The sequence below is a fragment of the Syngnathus typhle genome, linkage group LG11, assembly GCF_033458585.1.
Source record: "Syngnathus typhle isolate RoL2023-S1 ecotype Sweden linkage group LG11, RoL_Styp_1.0, whole genome shotgun sequence".
Lineage (NCBI taxonomy): Eukaryota > Metazoa > Chordata > Actinopteri > Syngnathiformes > Syngnathidae > Syngnathus > Syngnathus typhle.
Window position 1 is genome coordinate 2,974,510 of NC_083748.1, and position 19,422 is coordinate 2,993,931.

At 39.1% G+C, this 19,422-nt stretch overlaps 1 protein-coding gene across 1 annotated transcript; it reads right to left on the bottom strand.

Moving 5' to 3' along the window:
* Window positions 1-425: 425 nt before the first annotated feature.
* On the bottom strand, window positions 426-11,068 carry camkva (CaM kinase-like vesicle-associated a). Its single transcript, XM_061291606.1, has 11 exons — window positions 10,905-11,068; window positions 4,711-4,837; window positions 4,514-4,645; window positions 4,070-4,144; window positions 3,864-4,002; window positions 3,652-3,772; window positions 3,500-3,575; window positions 3,129-3,265; window positions 2,982-3,060; window positions 2,764-2,851; window positions 426-2,463 (listed from the first exon to the last, which is right to left on the bottom strand). Exons 2-11 carry the CDS (start codon window positions 4,803-4,805, stop codon window positions 2,191-2,193), a joined length of 1,215 nt encoding a protein of 404 aa, XP_061147590.1. The 5' UTR covers window positions 4,806-4,837; window positions 10,905-11,068; the 3' UTR covers window positions 426-2,190.
* Window positions 11,069-19,422: the final 8,354 nt, after the last annotated feature.

Below are 19,422 nucleotides of genomic sequence, written 5' to 3' on the forward strand. Positions count from 1 at the left end.
ATCTGTCCGTCCAAACAGCTAGCTATACATCCAGCTATCCAAATAATGAAAAGTTGGTATCCAAATATTTAAAAGAATTTAACACGACAACCAGATAAATATTGCTAATTTTATTCTTTCATAAGCGTTGTAGCAAGTTGCTAACTCAGCTAAACGTCGCTAAGTACACACAGAAACATCAACATAATGCAGATACAGCATCAGCAATTAAGCAGCATTTAACAAAGATCGACAAACACAACTTCAGTAAAACGGCTAAAACAATACTATGCATAAATCTTAAACTGCATTGATACAAAGAAGAGGCACATTTGAAAGAAAAATACACAACACTAATAAAGTCGTAATATTTGGAGAATTAAGTGTATTTTTGTTAGATTTGAAAGTCATATATATTACAGATTAAAGTCGTAATTTTAGGAGAATAGAATTGTTCACAGTATTTGTAGAAAAAAGTGGTAATTTTAAAATAAAAAAAAAAGTAGTGCATATTTTTTAGATTAAAGTCACAATATTACGAATGCTGTTGTGCTTTTACAATGGGAAGCAAAGGAAGGATATCAGCGGACCTTTGATAAATACTGCTGTTAACTTATCTTGATTTGCCAGAATAATTGGTATTTCATTTCATTTTCATGGGAGTGTGACTAGATTCTAAATATATATCCAATTAAAAATACTTTAATTATGACTTATTCTAAACATATACAACTGTCTCAGAAATGTACCCTTACCCCCTTAAAAATATTAATCTTTAGATGAAAAAGAAATGACTTTATTCTCATGAAACTACATACGTATTTATTGTAAAAAAACAAAACAATATTTTTTTGTTTTGAAAATATACCAATATTAAAAAATGTTGACTCGCAAATTTTTTACCACAATCTTTTCTGCATATTATATGACTTTTAATCTAAAAAATATACAAAACCTTTCCTCAAATATATGTAATTTGTTTTTGTTAGATTAAGATGTTAATCTCATGGTGTATTTTTTTTCTTTTCGGTTTGGCCCCTGTAACATTGGTAAAATGGAGGGAATTCAATATTTATTAAAAAAGCGGTCTGAACGACTCTAAAGAAGAAGAGCAAGTGCAGCAGCTAAAAACATTTCAAAGAAATAATAAATAGGTTATTTAAATGGAGCTGTTTCTTCTGAAACATATCCTTACTGCAAACAATATTAAGGCACTTTAACTGAAAGGGAAAAAAAAGCTTTCTTGCTGTCATTGTTACAAATATTTCTCATTGCAGCTACGGTCAAACACAAGTGAATAGGGCATATACTAATTTGACATAATTGCAATTGAAATTGTATTGTCTGTCTTATTGTCTGTATTATTATTGTATTTTTTTTTCTACTCATTGTATTTCTAGACACAATTGTCCTGCCTTCCCGTTCCAGCCTTGAGACCCACAAGGCCACATAAACAGGTGTCTGGTTGTTATGGCAACACATAACAAGGATAGATTTGACTTGCATAAACTGAATCAACTGATATAATTTAATGCCCTCCTTTTCCTGGGTCATATTGACCCGTAGCATCTTTAATTATCCAGAAATATTAGAAAAGAGAAAACAAAAAACAATACATGTTTCTAACTACGTAATTACTGACCAATAAATAAAATGAACCGTTACAAGCTGCATTGTGTAATGATTACACTGAGCCAAGCTGACTTTTGACACAGAAAAACAAACATATGAGAAATTCGAACAATCTTATTATTAGGTTTCTTACGTATTAATTTAGATAAAGTCTTTTGAAATAAAACCTCTATGGCATGAATTGTAATTGGAAGCCTACCACTAGACATTGCATTGAAACAAATGTACGCTATTTACAAATACACACAGTCCGTTGATGACTAAAGATGAAGTTGATTTCACTAAATTACACTTTTCATTTGTACAATTAGTCGGGCAGGGGGCACAAAAGTGGAGCTACTTTAAACTAAATGTATTTTTTTAAAGGGACCTGCACACAAAGTAAGAAGAGTGTCAAATACTACAGAACAATCAGTACAGAAGGCAAAATGAATGAAATACTCAACAGGATAAATCAGCGGATTGTTGGACAACATAAACACCACAAAGTTATGCCAATCATATTGACTGTACTGCTCATGTGCTCATTAGTCATGAATCTTCGTCTTTGTGTACGTTAATCCCAGCTCCTTCATTTCTTTACAGAATATCACCGTTGCACCCTTCTTCCGGCATCTCCTCCACTCTGGCTGTGCTCGGCTGAGGGTCCGCGGGCTTGGTGGGAGTCTGTGTGTCGGCCGCGTTTGCGTTAAGAGCTGCCTTTAAGTTGGCGGCAAGGCCGAGGCCACCCGCAGCCGCTAGTGGAGCAGCAACGGTGCCTGCGGGTGCTCCGGAATCAACTCCGGAGGCTCCCGAATCCCCCTGTTCGGATGCTCGGAGTCTCTTCATGAGGGTGGTGACTCTGACAGCTTTCTGTGAGTAATCAAATACAAGGTAAATCAATGTTTCTTTGCCTTAGTTGTGCGCAAGTCTTTTACATTGGGAATTGCCGTTTTGTGACAGAATAATTCTCTGCATGTTTAGCTGAACACAAATCATGTTTTTTAACATCAAATAAAATTTTATACATTTTTATATAGTATGTATTGTTTAAATTAATTAAAATAAAAATCAGATAAACATATTTGTCAACTGTCAATTTTGAAATATTCTTTTATTCTGCATTCAGAATATAAAACCCACTGACAGCCCATAAAATCTAGGAATTTATACCTTCCACTTGGCTTTTGCAAAGTTCTTTTCTATTTGTGCACAAACACCATCTTTGATGTTCTTATCCGAAGCAGCATTCCCAGAAATCCTGAGGAAAGACAGCACAGATTAAACAGGCTACACAAAAATTAAATGTATTCATATAGTCAGATTTGTCTATCGTCCCCTCTTTCAGTATTTACACTTGTGAAATAAAACAAAAAAATAAAATGTTGTACCATTCATGGGCAATAGCCTCCTGTGCAGTCAGCCGCTGGTCTTGGTCCACCTCCATCAAAGACGCCACTAAGGTTTTGGCTGAAAAAAAAAACAACAACAGTGAATTATTGACAGCTCTGTGACACAAACAGACTGGAATCCCCTACCAGAATCAGAAATATCATCCCAATACGGTGAGTCAAATTCGTAGTCGCCCGACAAAATCTTGAGGAAAAGGTTCTTGTCTCGATTGTCGGGATCGTCTTCGTCTGTGTCATCGTAAAAAGGAGGGTTCCCAGACAAGCTGTTGAGTCAGCCAAAATATTGTTTTCAACAGACGAGCATGTGATTGTTAGGCCACAAATTGATTTGAGAGTTGTTTTGACTTATTGCCCATGTGATTGTTATTCCACAAATAGCTTGAGTTATTGTTTTGACTCGACAAGGGTTAGTGTGATTTTTATGCCACACCTAGCAGCTTTGAGTTGTTTTGAATGGAGTGTCTATTAATTGATTAGCCCTGATCGGTGGGACTCACAGTATGTACATGATGACCCCTATGGCCCAGCAATCCACAGGTCTTCCATATCTCTGCCTGCCAACAACCTCAGGAGCTGAAAGTAAGAAAGAGGCTCTCATAGTTTCTCATAGTTTTTGGGGATATTGTTCCGCAAGTTAAACTTGACCCACCTAGATACTCTGGAGTCCCGCATGGATCTTTAATGTGTCTGTTTTCCAGTTTTGCAAGCTGGAAATCACTGATAACAATTTTGGAATGTTTCAAGCGGTTGAAGTACACTAAGTTCTCCAGCTGTGTGAAGAGAACAAGAATTTGTTCAGAGACTGAGTTGATGTCATGAAGTTCGCCTCACTCATCACTGGATGTCAGCAGAGCGCCGTACCTTTAGATTTCTGTGGACGATATTCAGAGAGTGCAAGTATGCTACTGCCTCCAGCACTTGCCTCATCACATTGCTGGTGTCCCTCTCTGAATAGTAGCCCTGATCTAAGATCCAGTCAAATACCTCCCTCCCTGTTGCTCTGCAGATTACAAACATAATGATGAAAAGACAAGGCTCATTTCCACTCTGTGAACATAAAAACTTACAGTTCCAGGAAGATGAAGTACTCTTTCTTTGTTTCAAAAGCATCAACCATCTGGAGGATATTATGATGCTTTATCCTGTGAAAGGTGGAAAGAAAAAAGGGATTGGCACAAAAATGTGACTGATTGCACCATAGTAAGAGTGGGAAACACAGAATAACTTATAATACTTATAATACAGTATATTATCCGCATTATATTTATTATTATTATAGGGAAAATGTGGTGTATTGAGTATTTTGTCCACTTGGGGACAGCATAAGCATTGTGACAACTACTCTGTCAGGTGTGAAGTTACTTTTTGTGAGGTACGGTAATTGCGTCAGACTGTTACATAGCAACACTGAGGTAAACAAAAAGTATTGTATAAAATTTCAGTAAGGACTGGCATGTCATCAGTTTTTGAGAAAGTGTCTTAATGAGCCTTGTGGGCTGAGTTTTACTTACATCTTTAGGATCATTATTTCATTCTTGGCTGCTTTCCTCACATTCCTGCCATCCTTTTTGTTGAACTTTTTGCAGGTGTACATTTTCAGCGTGTTCCTATCCTTCGCCCGGAATATCTCGCAAAACTCCTCTCTGCAAGAGAAAAAGGGGTTCATATTTTTTGGCGGGCAGTATTCTAGGAAATCAGGCTTGCTTACGTTTTAACGACTTGTCCCAGGTCATATTTGTCGCTGACTTCAGCGGGATTGTTGTAATCCTTCTTCTCCCCGAGCGTCAGACAACCAAATGGCATGGCAGCTCCTGCCCTAGCCAGGGAATTTCTTGCTGAACAACAACAACAAATAATGAGAAAATTAAAAGCTGGAAGCAGCAATGAAAAAGCCTTCGCATCGTTTTCATGGTGAATTCTCTAAAGACTCTTTACATTTTGTTGCCTTTCTCCACTAACATTAAATATCTTAAGCAAAACAAAATCATCAGCTATCCGACCAAGTTTTTTTTTTTTTTTCAAAAATAAAATTTAGATTTTTTTTTTTTAGAAAAAGCTATTGAGTTCGTTTTTGTTTAATTTTTATTTTATTTTTTTATGGAAAAGGTATTGAGTGTGTTTTTGGGGTTGCTCACTGGCTACATAGACAAGCTAACTTATGTATTTGAGCAACAAAGCACTCAGTTTTGAATTATGGATACGTACCCAATATTGTAGCCGTCGAGCATACGACTTACCGTAATTTTCGGACTATAAGTCGCACCGGAGTATAAGTCGCACCAGCCATAAAATGCCCAACAAAGTGAAAATAAAACCCATATATAAGTCGCTCCGGAGTATAAGTCACATTTTGGGGGGCAATTTATTCGACAAAATCCAACACCAAGAACAGTCATGAACGAGCAACAACAGGCTAAACAATAGGTATGCTAACGTGACATAAACACAAACTAAGAGCTGATAACGGCCCTGACGTAACATTCATTTAAAAAAAACTATTACATAAATAACACGTTTATAAAACCATCTGTGTCACTCCAATTCATTAAATCCATCGATCGTCCTTTGTCAACAATGCCGTGTGCCGCGCCGCAGTTCAAATTATTCCACAGGCCCATACAACGATATATAAAATATTTTTTAAATAACTATCACATAAACAACAATATTATCAAACCATTTGTGTCACTCCAAATCATTAAATCTATCGATCAAATTTCTCGTCCTTTATGTCATCCTGGTGACAGAGGACATGTCCAGAGGATATGGCGCTTTAAAGTGTTAATTACTTTATTTGATTTTTTCTCTCTATTTTTCATGTTTTGAATATGTTCAAGATAAAGATATCAAAGCATGTGAAGTGATCAGCTATACTAAAAAAACATGTGAAGTGGTCAACTATACTTGTAAGTAAGTGATGTGTTAATGATCAAGTAAAAATGTGTGAAAAAAAACATATAAGTCGCTCCTGAGTATAAGTCGCCCCCCCACCCAAACTATGAAAAAAACCGCGACTTATAGTCCGAAAATTACGGTAGTTAAAAACTAATTTTTACTGTCCACTGAAAACATTGCGGTCCACTACGGCGATCTAAATATCGTATGCTTTTATGGTAAACAGACGCTTTCTTGGCAAGCACGGTGATACAAACAGCAGCCGGCAGAGAAGAGTGGGAGTCAAAAGAGAAATCCGACTGAGCTTGCCGCTGTCTGGAGCCTTGGCCGAGACCCCAACAAAAAGCAAAAGATTGCTCCTGGCTGTAAAAGCTCCGTCATCTATTATGTTTCTTGAGAAAAGAAAGACAAGAAATGGACTCATAGGAGTGAAGATGCGAGAAGCGGCTTGCTTTCATACTGTTTATTACCCGCAAGCAGGTTGAGAGTCATTGGAGGGTCGGCAGGGGGGCTCATTACTGAGACTGATATTTCTGCTGATATGCTTTATTCCTTATTTCTGGAGCAGATAAAACCTTTATTAGCCTCAGTATGTTTGCATTTATAATCAGAGTTGGGCCCGTACGACTGTGAACTGCAGCCATAATATAAAACAAATTGGTAAATGAATATCTATAAATAGAGTATCTATTTGCTCACTAATTGAATTCCAGAGTGATAATGCTAGTGACATTGTGGCGACACCGGAGTGGATTTAGTGATTTGTAGTGTTTGATAACCACTGGAAAATTCCCTCTCTCTCTCTTTTTAAATTCATGGAAGCCCATATTCATATTTTTTTAACAAGTCACACTAGAATCGACATGATAGTGCTGACTTTTGTTAGCTCCATTTTGGCAGTTATCCATGGTCAATGCCTCAGAGGTTTTTCATGTTTATGCAGCAGCAATCTTTTAAAAGCACACCAGGCGCACATCATTGGTGAGAATAAAGTACAGCTGAAAGGAGTAAGGGGCTGAGTCTCCTTGACTTTTCCACAACACCTTAGGCAGATTGACTGGGCTGTTTGTGTTCCTGATGTACTTACTATAAAGACAAGTATTCCTCAGGGTGCGTATGAGTAGACGAGCTACTCAAAAAACCCGTTCCACATTTGCCCAAAAATAATGCAAATTGTCTTTGCCCTCAAGGGGAGGGACTTTGTGTTCAACTCTAGTCTGAAGGATTGTCTGAGTCACATCTAAATATAAAACCCAGTGCCACCATTATTGTTTGGTGTCTACCCCTCATCCATCATCCATCTGTGCTGTTGGAATTATTTATTTTCATAACATGTGCCCTGATTCTTAGCCAGTGATAGTTCAAAAAGTTCAAAGTTCAAAGTCACTTTATTGTCAATCCCTTCATATGTCAAGACACACAAAGAAACCGAAATTCCGTTTCCTCCATCCCACGGTGACGAGACACAGTAGACGATAAACATACAAGTAGACGACACAAAATAAAAACAAGAAGGCACAAACAATAACTAATAAATAATAAATAAATAAAATGAGTGATGAATAAATAATAAACAAATAACCCAATAAATAAGAGTTATTTTAGTTACCGTTTTTTTCAGTGTATAATGCGCAAAATTTAACTAATTTATTGTCCTAAAATCTGGGGTGCGCATTATACATGGGTACAAATTTTTAAAATGTCTTTTTTTTTTTTTAATTTATTTTTTATTTTTTTTAAGAAAATCATGGTACAACAAAACCAACAACAGGACTGACCGAAGTCGTGGAACAAAAAGACATTACCAAAGACAGGAACAGAAACCAAACAGACATCATGCAATGATCCGACGGTGAGCGAGGGGCAGACAGGACTTAAATACAAAACACGTTACATTGATTGAGGTGACACAGGAAGGGAGGGGCGACGCGAACAGAAACTATGGCAACCTAGACACATAGCAAAACTGGGGACGAGACATGACAAATCTCCCTCGAAATAAAACTTGAAATCACCTTTCTTCTTGTTTGTTGTCAATCGCGCATCGCATTCAGCCATCCTGCCCAACACACTTAGTCAGTAAAATTCATAATTGACGACACATCGTTTGATGCGATGGTGAAATCCTTGATGGTGTGTTATTGTCAAATATTGTTCGTTTTTTAATCTCCATCGCGGACCGGACGTCATACGGAGGCAGTATCACAGAACGGATGCGCAAGACACGTCAGCTATATAAAGAGCGAGAGTTGTTTTCTTCCTATTAGTTTCAATTCACAGTTTAATTAGCAGTTTCAATCAGCAAATAACAAAATGCGTATTACAGGTAATATTTTATTTCACATCACTTTGCCTTGTTCCTTTCGTCTCTGCTGTTCACTTCAAACACAATGCTCTCGTATCAGACGCTTGCTCGATCACCTGCTCGTTTGCCGTCACAATGTACCCTACACAAATCCGAAACATTTGTTGCGGCTCCGAGTCACGATGAGGGGCAAGTTTTGGTTTCCAAGGGTGATCGCGGTGGTGCCTTTACGGGCAGTCGGAGAAAACAACGCCAACAAAAAAAATTACATCCAGCCTAGTTAAGACCATACCAAAGACTATAAAAATGGGACCCATTGCCTCCCTGCGTGTGTGACGATCATTGGGACTTAAAAAAAAAAAAAAAAAATTGATGCGTATTGTACATGGGTACAGGCTTTTTTCCAGCATCAACATGCCATTTTCAGGATGCGTATTATACATAGAGGCGCATTATACACGGAAAAAAACGGTAGTTAGTCTCCCATCCATCCATTTATTTTTACCAGATGGCCATTCCTACTCGCATTCAGTTGAAACAGAACCTGCAGGCTTCCTGCACAGAACTGTCATTGAACAACACAAATTATGAGATAATAGATTATATTTAGAGCAGTAAAAAAGATGGTAACCAAGTTTGATTCACAGATCTGAGATTCAGGGTTCAATTCCCATTTCCGACCTGCCTGGGATTCAAGGTATCTGAATCTGATTGCACGGTCAAGTCGGGGGCGGAGTCAAGTGGGTCTGTGGGCACACAGTTAGTTGACTGACAGAAAAATATACTATTTTTATGACCCCATCATTGACTATCATCACTTAAGCATGGCATTGTCAGCTGGAAAGGCCTCCTACGACCCTAAATGACAATCTCTTGAATTCAACATAATGTGCATGGCCAATTATATCTCCCGTCTATCGTGATTAATTATCAGTCCCAAATGCTTCTGCCCAGCTTGCAGATAAAGGCAGTTCTCTTTGAGAAAGACAACGGCAGAGAGCATGTAATGCTGACTCAAGACGTCTTTTATCTGTGCCTTTTGGGGAAGATCTGTATAAAGAGCTCTTCATTAATACTTCGGAATTCACTTGCAACGACCGTGGAAACCCTTGAGGGGGGAAGAGATAAAGTCGTTTCCCCAAGAAGCAACTAAAACTAAATGTGTACCATGTAAGGCTAAAATATATATACACTCCGAGAGTGCATGAGAAATAATAGGTGTCTGTTTGACTCAGCAACAAAAATGCAGATGGGAACGTGAATCGGCCCCTTTGACGACCATTCATGTCCGTTTCTGTCATCACCGGCTCATCTGACCAGCTTCTCTCTGATGTTGTTAGTTGCCATGGTAACCTAGCGCTACAGTATGAGGCCGTGCTGATGACTGCTGCTTGATGGGACTGAAAACTGCGGTGCTCCGATGTGAGCTTTTACATAACATCAAAACAATAGGGATGCCTGGCAACTTTACACTCAGTGATTAAAGTTAAATGCCCATTCTAAATTTGAGCAGATTCGACCAACAGTCAACCCACACTGTTGTGAGGTAGTCTGTTTTTGCCTGCATGTTGAGACCATGCCAAATACAGAAGCAGTGATGGCACATTTGCTTCATCAATTTTTAATAGCATCTGTCCCAAAGCTCTGGTTGGGTCATGAGCAAGCTGGAGTGTAAGGATAATCAATCAATCAATCAATCAATCAATCAATCAATCAATCAATCAATCAATCAATCAATCAATCAATCAATCAATCAATCAACTACCAATCAGCCACAGGGGAAATCCATCCAGTCATTGTTTTATGGCGCTTGTTACAATTAGTGTCCCTTCTTGCTGACTTTTAGCAAGAAGAGCATAGTTCACCCTGGACTGGTCACCAATCAAACGGTCGTGGATGACCTGGAGTACTTGAAAAGAGAGTTTTGACAAGAGAGGTGCGTGGGGTGCAACCTAGATTGGTCGCAATGCAGTCAATGGCAGGGCACATATATACCACTGACACTCTCATTCACACCTACGGAGAATTTCCAGTCTTGAATGAACCTAATGTGCATGTTTTTGGCTGGGTGGGTGAGTGAGGTAGGTAGGGGCGAGCATTATTCAGCGAAAACCCACACAAGTAGATTTAAACCCAGAACCTCAGAACTATGAGGCAAATGATCGATTAATCGGTTAATTGTGCTGATCATGAAATACATACATTATTTTGTTTATTATCAACAATATTATTATCAACAATGCAGTCGGGTCAAAATATTGCCCAACTCCCTTCAACTCTCTCTCTCTCGCTCTCTCTCGCTCTCTCTCGCTCTCTCTCGCTCTCTCTCGCTCTCTCTCGCTCTCTCTCGCTCTCTCTCGCTCTCTCTCGCTCTCTCTCGCTCTCTCTCGCTCTCTCTCCTCATCCGTGCAGCCTCTCGGATGCATGATGACTTTTTGGGTGCGAAACGATGACGAGTCTTGCCAATGTCGCGGAGGCACGGACACTACGATACTGTGAACGCCGAGAAGGAGCCTGATGCCTCCGTGTGGAGTTTGGCCAAAGTCTAGGGCTAGAAATGAATTCTGATGAACAGTAAGGAAGGTACATAAGCCCTTTTTGTACTTCTATGCAAAATGACACTAATATTTACATACACTGAAATTCCATACACAAGCAGTCTTCAAATGTCTCATGGTTTTGTATAAAGGATGCTCACTTACCTTCAAAGAAGTGAATCGGTTATGTAAGAAGTATCCAACCCTCTCCTCGTTTTCCTAATTTCCCGGCACGACTTTTGAGTCCACTTTTTTCCACTCAACGTAGAGGGCACCGCTCAGATGTAATAGACTGCTCGCAACATTTCCAACAGGTCAGCTTGCTGGCGGGAGCGCGCACGTGTAGCAGCGCACACAGTGAGACGCGGAGGGAGGAGGGGGGTTGGTGCACGCTCGCGCAAGACGCACGACTAGTCCGTGCGTCAGAGGCTTTGCGTTGGTCCAAGTTTCACCGTCATGAATGAAAACAAGTGGAGTCCTCGGTTACCGACGGAGCGGTGCATTACTGGTCAACACGTCAGCATCACAAGAGGTTCTGCGTTCGAATCTCGGCCCAGGTCCTCTTGCAACTCTGTCTTCCTCCCCCATTCTGAAGCCGTATGGCATGCAATGTGTGGGTTTTCTCTGCATCAGCTTCCTCCCACATCCCAAAACATACATACATGTTCATTGAAGAAGCTAAATTATTCATAGGTGTGAATGTAACTGGTTGTTATATGTGTCCTGCAAATGCTCAGTAATACATTCAATGGGAAGGCTGTAATTGCCCAGGGTAAATGGAATAAAATTGGAGTTTTGGATTAGTAACATGGTGAACTACTAGCCTCACAATAAGAATGTTCTGGGTTTGACTCTCAGCTCAGGTCAGGTCGTCCTCTGTGGAGTTTTACCAACGTTTCCCTCACATATTTATCCTTGTCTTGTCAATCAAACTGTGTTTTGACTTGATATGCAGTGCAGTTTATATGCACGTTTCCCCTCGATCACAGTCAAGCAGTTCTGCGTTTGAATTTCTATTTTGCATCTTCTGCTCGCGTTCTCCCACATCCCAAAAAACAAGGACTGGGGAAAAAAAGTATTTTAAATGTTCATACTTTGTACCCGCTCATGCTAAAACTTAGTTTGAATGGATGCCAGTTCAGTCGTGACCCAAATGAGGATAAGTGCTCTAGAAAATAGATGTATGATAAAGATCTGCAGGGATTGTTTTGGGTGGTAGTCAGACACTTAAGCCCTGCTTTATGTAACACAAGTGTTCCTGTATCTGTCCTACAATGAGTAATGCTGCAAATGCTATACAGGTAAAACAGCACGGGGAGATTTGTGGAGCATCTTGAACCTGCTCCTCACCCATCTGCAAATCCACCTACTCTCCATTTTCTAGCTGCTCGTGCATTCATGCCACTCCAGGACCGTGCTTTCTACTTATCTCTCATGTCAGCCTTCATTTTATAGAACGTTGAGTTTATATATGGCAGCTAGGAAATAATCTATCTTCTTTAAGAGTAATTTTGGAAGGAAGTGCACCAGGAAATGAAAATAAATTTACTTCCCCACAAAAAAATTCGGAAGACACAAAGCTCCATTTTAATCTTCGACCAAATAAGTATAACACATGAGCAACTGTCTATTGTTATAGAGTCGCTAATTATTAAAGATTAAAGATTAAAGTCCCAATGATCGTCACACACACACCTGGGTGTGGTGAAATTTGTCCTCTGCATTTAACCCATCCCCGTGTGATTTTAATCCTTCCCCTGGGGGAGAGGGGAGCAGTGAGCAGCAGCGGTGCCGCGCTCGGGAATCAGTTGGTGATCTAACCCCCCAATTCCAACCCTTAATGCTGAGTGCCAAGCAGGGAGGCAATGGGTCCCATTTTTATAGTCTTTGGTATGACCCGGCCGGGGTTTGAACCCACAACCTTCCAGTCTCAGGGCGGACACTCTACCACTAGGCCACTGAGCTGGTTGATTCCTCTTGAATTGTGTAAAATAAGTTCCAGGAATTGACTACCTTTTATTCCATGATTACTTTCCAGTGACTGTACTTTGTAGAAAAAGACACAACCACTAATGTGTGATTTATGTCACCATAGCAACAGCAAGGGACTTGGCTATTGTTTGACATTAACTCCGTACAAGCAAAACAGTCCGTTCAGTAATTAAAAAAAAAAAAATCAGTATGGAAAGGAAAGTGTGCTCCTTATGAAATTGTCAACCCTTGTATCAGGTGATTAACATCACGGAACACAGAAGTCCTTTTTCTTCTTCTTTCCAATTCTATACTCACGCATGTAAAAAACAAGTCAATGTATAGTTCAATTTAGTTGTCATGGCAACCGAAAGCATGAGAGCAAGTTCTCGATTTGAAACCACTGAAGAGCTCAATGTTTTATTCTCACAAGCATCAGCGAAAGACCTTGACAGTATTTTTTTTCCTGCAGTGGAGTTTTTTTTTCTCTCTTTTATTTATTTACTTGGGGGTAATATGAAACCCATCTTAAAGGAAACCGCATCCTGAATGATGCCAAAGGTTTCTTTAATGGACGCATCTCCAGTATTGGTTACAGCTGCACCATTCAAGTGAGGCACAGTTTTAATAAAGACAAATTATGTTTCCAGAAGCGCAACAAAAAAGAATTATTGTACTGCGTCATTCTGAGAGTTGATTTAATACTGGATTGTGCTCACCTTATTTAGTAACAGAAACGTCTTATTAGAATCAACTCAGGGGATGGCGCGGTGCGGTTGTACACCACTGCAATATCGACCACACGTAAAAAAAAGTGCAAGCAGCGAGAAATGGGCTTTTGCGCCAGATTTTTCATGACCAATCTTGGAAATGGTCATCAATCTTTGACGCCAAGCTCCTCTCGCGTGAGATAGCGTCGGCAAAAATGCTTTGCAAATTAACGTCAGCCATCTGTACTTGAGGTCGATTGGAGCTCAATTAGGTGAATTCCCTAGTAGGAGTATAGTAAAATACTTTACCCTAAATGACTGCTTCGAGCCAAAATGGCTGACCTGTTCAGTTTTATTGAGACTATGCAAGTCATGATAGACGTCCACCTAATTTTGTGTCAATCTGTGAAACTAGTGACAATTTTTTTTTCTAACTTTCTAGGGGGAACTTATGAGTGAGTTTTAGGTGGTGTCATGTTCAGAATAATTTTGTTCCCCAGAATTCAAAACTGGTGCGTTTTGAGGCATTTTTGAACAACCCCTTAGCTCAGACCCCGGTCGTCATGGCAACGAAAGCCATACTTGGCTCTACTGTCCTTGGATTTACTGTCTTTATTGGAGATCATGTGTGCTTTTCAGGTGACTCGCTTTTTAGAAACTAAACTTAACAAGTAGTGCTGACCCTGGTTGTCATGGCAATAACAGCTCATCATTAACCTCCCAATTTTTCGAGCAGTGGCTCATTTGCATGACACGACTGTCCCCTCGAAACAGGCTCTGAGAGCTTCATAAAAAAAGGAAATATAGTGCAAAAATTCCTCATCTGGGATATTTTTTATGATATAATAAGACTCCCGAGAACACTGTAGAAAATAATATACGGTAAATTATACAACCTATAAACATTGCTGTACTTATTTATACACAGTTGTGAAAGTTACTTGCATTTAGATACTAGTTGTGCCTCTGCACAGTGTCACAAATGATACCCTCACACTTTGGAGTAGAACATTTGGTGCTCTTTGAGGTAACCATAGTTACCGCGACATTGCCAGACCGGATGTCCATAGTGTTGATCAGTGTGCATCTATGATTTCTGTTGTCAAAGCAACCACTCCATTTCATCCCGTGCATTACTGAGGGGAAACAAAACGACCTCATAAATCATGAGATATGCACTCGTGCAAACTCCAGAGCTGAACTTTGAAACATGAGACTCTCAAATCACCGGTAAAAAATCTGCACTTTAATTTGATTTTTTTTGTTCACGCTCTCTGGACTGAGTCCCAAGTTTCATATGCTTGTGATTACTTAATCTCTGGCCATAAATGTAATTTATCTCTGCATTCTCCTCAGCTAATTCAGAGTTTATAAGAGCTGTCTGTCTTGGTGCTGCCGGTTAACTGCTTTATTAAACAATGAAGGCGCCTTTCAAACGTTTGCTAGGAATGCCCGTTCTTCTTTGTAAATTTTCATGCATTCAGTCTAAACGTGAGTATTGTTCTATTGAAATGTTTGTTTCTGTTTTGCTTAAATTGTGTTTGTTCTTACCAGTGGCGTAGCCAGGAGTTTATCCAGTAGGGCCGCGCGCCCACAGGAAAAAAAATCGAACATCACCCACGCCGTTCGCTGATCGCTAAAACAACATCCGGGTCCGGGAGGTGAATGGATAACATCGCGCACATAGAATAGCGCAAGCACATTCGCGCAAGACCGAAAGAAAAAAACGGCATGAAAATGAAGAATCGAAAAAGCTCGATTTTTTTCAACCGGGGCGCAGGGAGTCCTAACCGGGGCACCGCCCCGGCTCGCCCCGGCTTGGCTACGCCACTGGTTCTTACTATCCTTGGTTCTTACGGATTATAATATGTTTTAAGGCAGGCATCAACATGGTGCCTAGAGCCTGTTGGCCTGTCTTAAAAATGCTCAGCAGCCATGGCACATTATGATTTCCTAATGCACAGTTGAAGTTAAAATTTGTAAAAAAAATAAATAAATTGCATTTGAATTGTTTACATATTTAAAATATTTATTCAATTTGTTTTGTATTAGTTTTTTTCCCCAAACTATCCTAGAAATTCTCTTTTTATGGCTCCACAAGACTTGTCATATACCGTAACAATGTTTCGGTAGAAAAAAAAACACATTTCTAAAATTAAATAAATAAATAAATAAAGAAATAAATGAATAAATGCAACTCTTTTATCTGAAGGTTAGTATCTACACATTTTGAATATGCCCTTTGACCACAATGAGTCCCCCTAACCACACACAAATTTGCATGCATGGTTTCTTTATTGAAAAAGCAATGAAAATGCTTTGTATATAATTTTTGTTTACAAAAACACCAGGGATAATGACAATACAGCAGCTAGCGATAGTCCTTTGTTCCAAAAACCTTGGTAGTGTGCCTCCACTGCTTCACTTACCACCACCAAAGTTTGCAGTGGTGAAAAAATCTGTGTGAGTACAGAAAATGCATTTTTAAAGTCATGCGACAGGCCTGAAATTCATTCTGGCTCAGAATGTGTCGAAGCAGAGTTACTTCCTTTGTCAGCACCCTCCTCACTGCAAGAGTAGCAAGCTCATCTTTGAGAGGCAATACTGCAGGCATTCAAGCGTCATGTAGATCAAGTCTTCACCCTCAGCATAGATTTAGCTAGGCAAGCTTCATTTTGACCAAAATGACAAAAGACAAAAATAATCATCTTCAAAGTTTTTCAGATCTTATGCGATCGCTCATCTTGAAGATTTATGCGTCCACTCACATAAGAAATATTTTTTATACTTTCTTGCCATGAATATGAAACTTAAAAGAAATGTTCTTGTTTATTCAGCTGACACAAATAACTAAGATTGCCTCAATTAAATCTAAACGCCTGCCACATTTGTCCTCATCTTCTTCTCTTTTCAGGATCTCATCATCATACAATGCATAGTACAATTCCTATTGCACATGCTTTTATTGGTCAAACTTGATAAACAAAAATGGCAACATCTCAAAAACTTGATGTGCTAGAAAATGAGGAAAACAATTACAAAAACACATTTTTCTAGTATTTTATTGTTGTGTATTATTGTCTATCGCTCAGAGACCTGTTCAACTATATATCAATTTGGAACATGCAAAACCCAAAATTACTGAAGGAGCGACACTTTTTCTAATATTCACTTCAAGCTAAATGCGCTCTTAGCCAGGAGTGTGAATACGCTCCACATGACCTGAATGGATGTCACGTTCTAGATGTATTTACACAGTCATCTTACTAACACGCACATATTAAATATTAAATTGCTCATTTTTAACCATATTTCTTTTGCCTTCCTACACACCTCTGCTATCAAATGATGGTTGCCATAGAAACAAGCGCACAAGCCACAACATGGCTTTTGGAGGACAAATACAGATCAACATAAGAGAAAGTCTCATTTTTATTTTCAGTCTTTACCTTCACTTTTTTTCCCTTCATTCCCTGTAATGAGAATCATATCAACCTGATTCAATCCAAAGTTTCCGTGATTTAACTTGTGAATTGTGTGTGTACGAAAAAAGCCATAGATCACAAATAAAATGCTTGAACAGCAAAGTGGAGTGAAAAACACCTTTCTATCTCCCTTTCTCTCTTGAACCACTCAATTGTATTATTCAGTTCACTCACCAAGAAACAAATCCCATCCCATGCTCGGCTGCATCCAAAGATGGAAGCTGGAGTGTAAATAACAACAAAACGGTCCCAGTAACAGTGCAAGTGTTCTTTTTATTGGACGTCTTATTTTTATGGCGGTAAGTTTGACGTTTGTGCAATTCAGCTTTTGTGTTCGGAATAATAATAATTTCAAGCAAACCTTGCTGTATATTTGTTAACCCGTTTGGGCCCGAGGATCAAGAATTATGGCACAATTTGCATACCATTTTTTGTCTCGTTGAAATTGGCCATTTTGAAAACGGTTGGCCTTGTCAAACCAACCTCAGTTTTATGTCACACTCACAGAGGTTGCCAACACACTTATGCATTTGCTATCATAAATGCGTCACAAGTTCAACATTTACCAATGTCAGCCAGGCCCAATCATTTTGCAATTCGATTAAAGAGGTCAAATGACTCTAAATACACCCCACAAGAAAATCTCGGGCCTTTGTTGACCGTTTCCAGGAAACATCCCTCTTAAAATGCTCTAATTAAGCCTCATTATTTCAAGTGTTACTGTGCAGCCTTCTTTACAATTGTCAATTGACCGTTTTCTGAGCAGAACAGGAAGGGGAAAAAAAATCACTGTCGTACAGCCCACACAATTGGCCTTGATAATCTTTTCGAGACATCCAACGGAAAAGCTGAAATTAGACTAATCGTCATACTATGTGTGTTGCCTGATTCATGTATTGTCTCTCGTGCCTTGCGGGCATATTGCTAAGAGGATGGATGGCGATTAACAAGTACAGTTAGTAAGCGATGTGCCCGCTTGACAAACACTTTGACTGCTCTGCACATTTGTCTTTCAGCACACTTCCCATGTGCGAAGATGCTCACTCAGAGACCGTGTTAGAGCGAGAGAGCGAGAGAGTCAGGGACAAACATAACACTTCTCTCCATCTGTGACCTCCCAGCTTCTCCATCCACTCTGTCAATGCAAGTGCAACAATGGAGGAGTGTGACAGAGCGAGGAAGATTGCCTCGTTATTCAGGTATGTTCGAGCTCAAGGATTCGGAGGGGGGAGGAAAAAGCGAAGCCAAGCAACGGATGCAGATGTGATCAAAGTTTTCAAAAACAGAAGCACAGCCATTCATTTCTTATGTGACATAACGCCCACATATATTTGCAGTATGAAGTCAAATCCTGGATTTGTTTCGAAGTAGATTTCATATTTGAACGTAATTGCTGAAAGATCACTGTAGTACAGTTTCATTACATAAGAAATAAATGGAATGATTGCTGCAAATTTGACATGCATGCCATTAAAAAATAAAATAGTCTGCACCATCATGGACTTATACTGACTGTCTGCTGTATGCACACTTGCTCCATTTTTGCTCCTCTTATTTATTATGTTCATTGTTTATTTCTTATTTATTCATCACTCTTATTTATTCATTGTTTCATTGTGCCTTCTTGTTTTTGTTTTTTGTGTTGTTTACTTGTATGTATATTGTGTACTATGTCTTGTCACCGTGGGATAGTGGGAACGTAATTTCGATTTCTTTGTGTCTTGGCATGTGAAGAAATTGACAATAAAGCAGACTTTGACTTTTGACTTTGATACTTTCAATGGGTGAGCATTATTTTGGTATGTTTAAGATTTCTGAATTGAAATTACATTTGTAATATTTATTGATAGTGTGAAATCTCATGAAAGATTTTGCAACTCATTTGTGTGTTTTTTTTAACTCTCTGTGGATAATAATTTGGAACATTTTATTTTGAGTTTTTCAACATTCTTGGAACAATTGAAATTTTGTGTAATTAAGTACACCGTATTACAGATGACGGTATGATGTTATTTATTATTTTGGAAAACAAATATTTCTTATGTATGCCAATATTTCGATTTGGACAATTTTTCAAATCAAGACCCAGAAGCAAATCTTGTCATCTTTTTCAAAAATCTTTTTTTTTTATGTAACAGGTGCCGCACTGCAGAAAAACATGTGCGAGGTACAGCCTCAAAGGCCGACACGATGGAGCTGTTGTCCAAATGAGGTGGATTCCGAACACAGCTACTGGACAGATGTACTGAAGTCTTTTCAAGTGCCTGAATAAGAGAAAAGAAAAAATAAGTTCATCTACTTTGTTAAAAAAAACGTACAACAAATTGTTGCTGTGTGGTATTTACAGCATAGCGCCGTTTGTGAGTGTGTAAGTGTAAAATATTTATAAATATGTAGACTCCAAGACAACAGAATTAATACTTGAACAGGCTTTAGGGGGTTTCCTTCTATTTTTTTTTCAGCTATTGCTCATTCTGGGTTGGCCCCTGGATCCCATGTGTTCTTGCAAAAGTGTGT

Bases quoted from the DNA above. Each gene is read 5' to 3' on its own strand.
- camkva (XM_061291606.1), bottom strand. From the start codon at position 4,805: ATGCCATTTGGTTGTCTGACGCTCGGGGAGAAGAAGGATTACAACAAT. The intron at 3,576-3,651 runs GTGGGTCAAGTT...TCTTACTTTCAG, and splicing joins CGGGACTCCAGAGTATCTAG to CTCCTGAGGTTGTTGGCAGG. The intron at 2,464-2,763 runs GTATAAATTCCT...GATTACTCACAG, and splicing joins TTGCAAAAGCCAAGTGGAAG to AAAGCTGTCAGAGTCACCAC.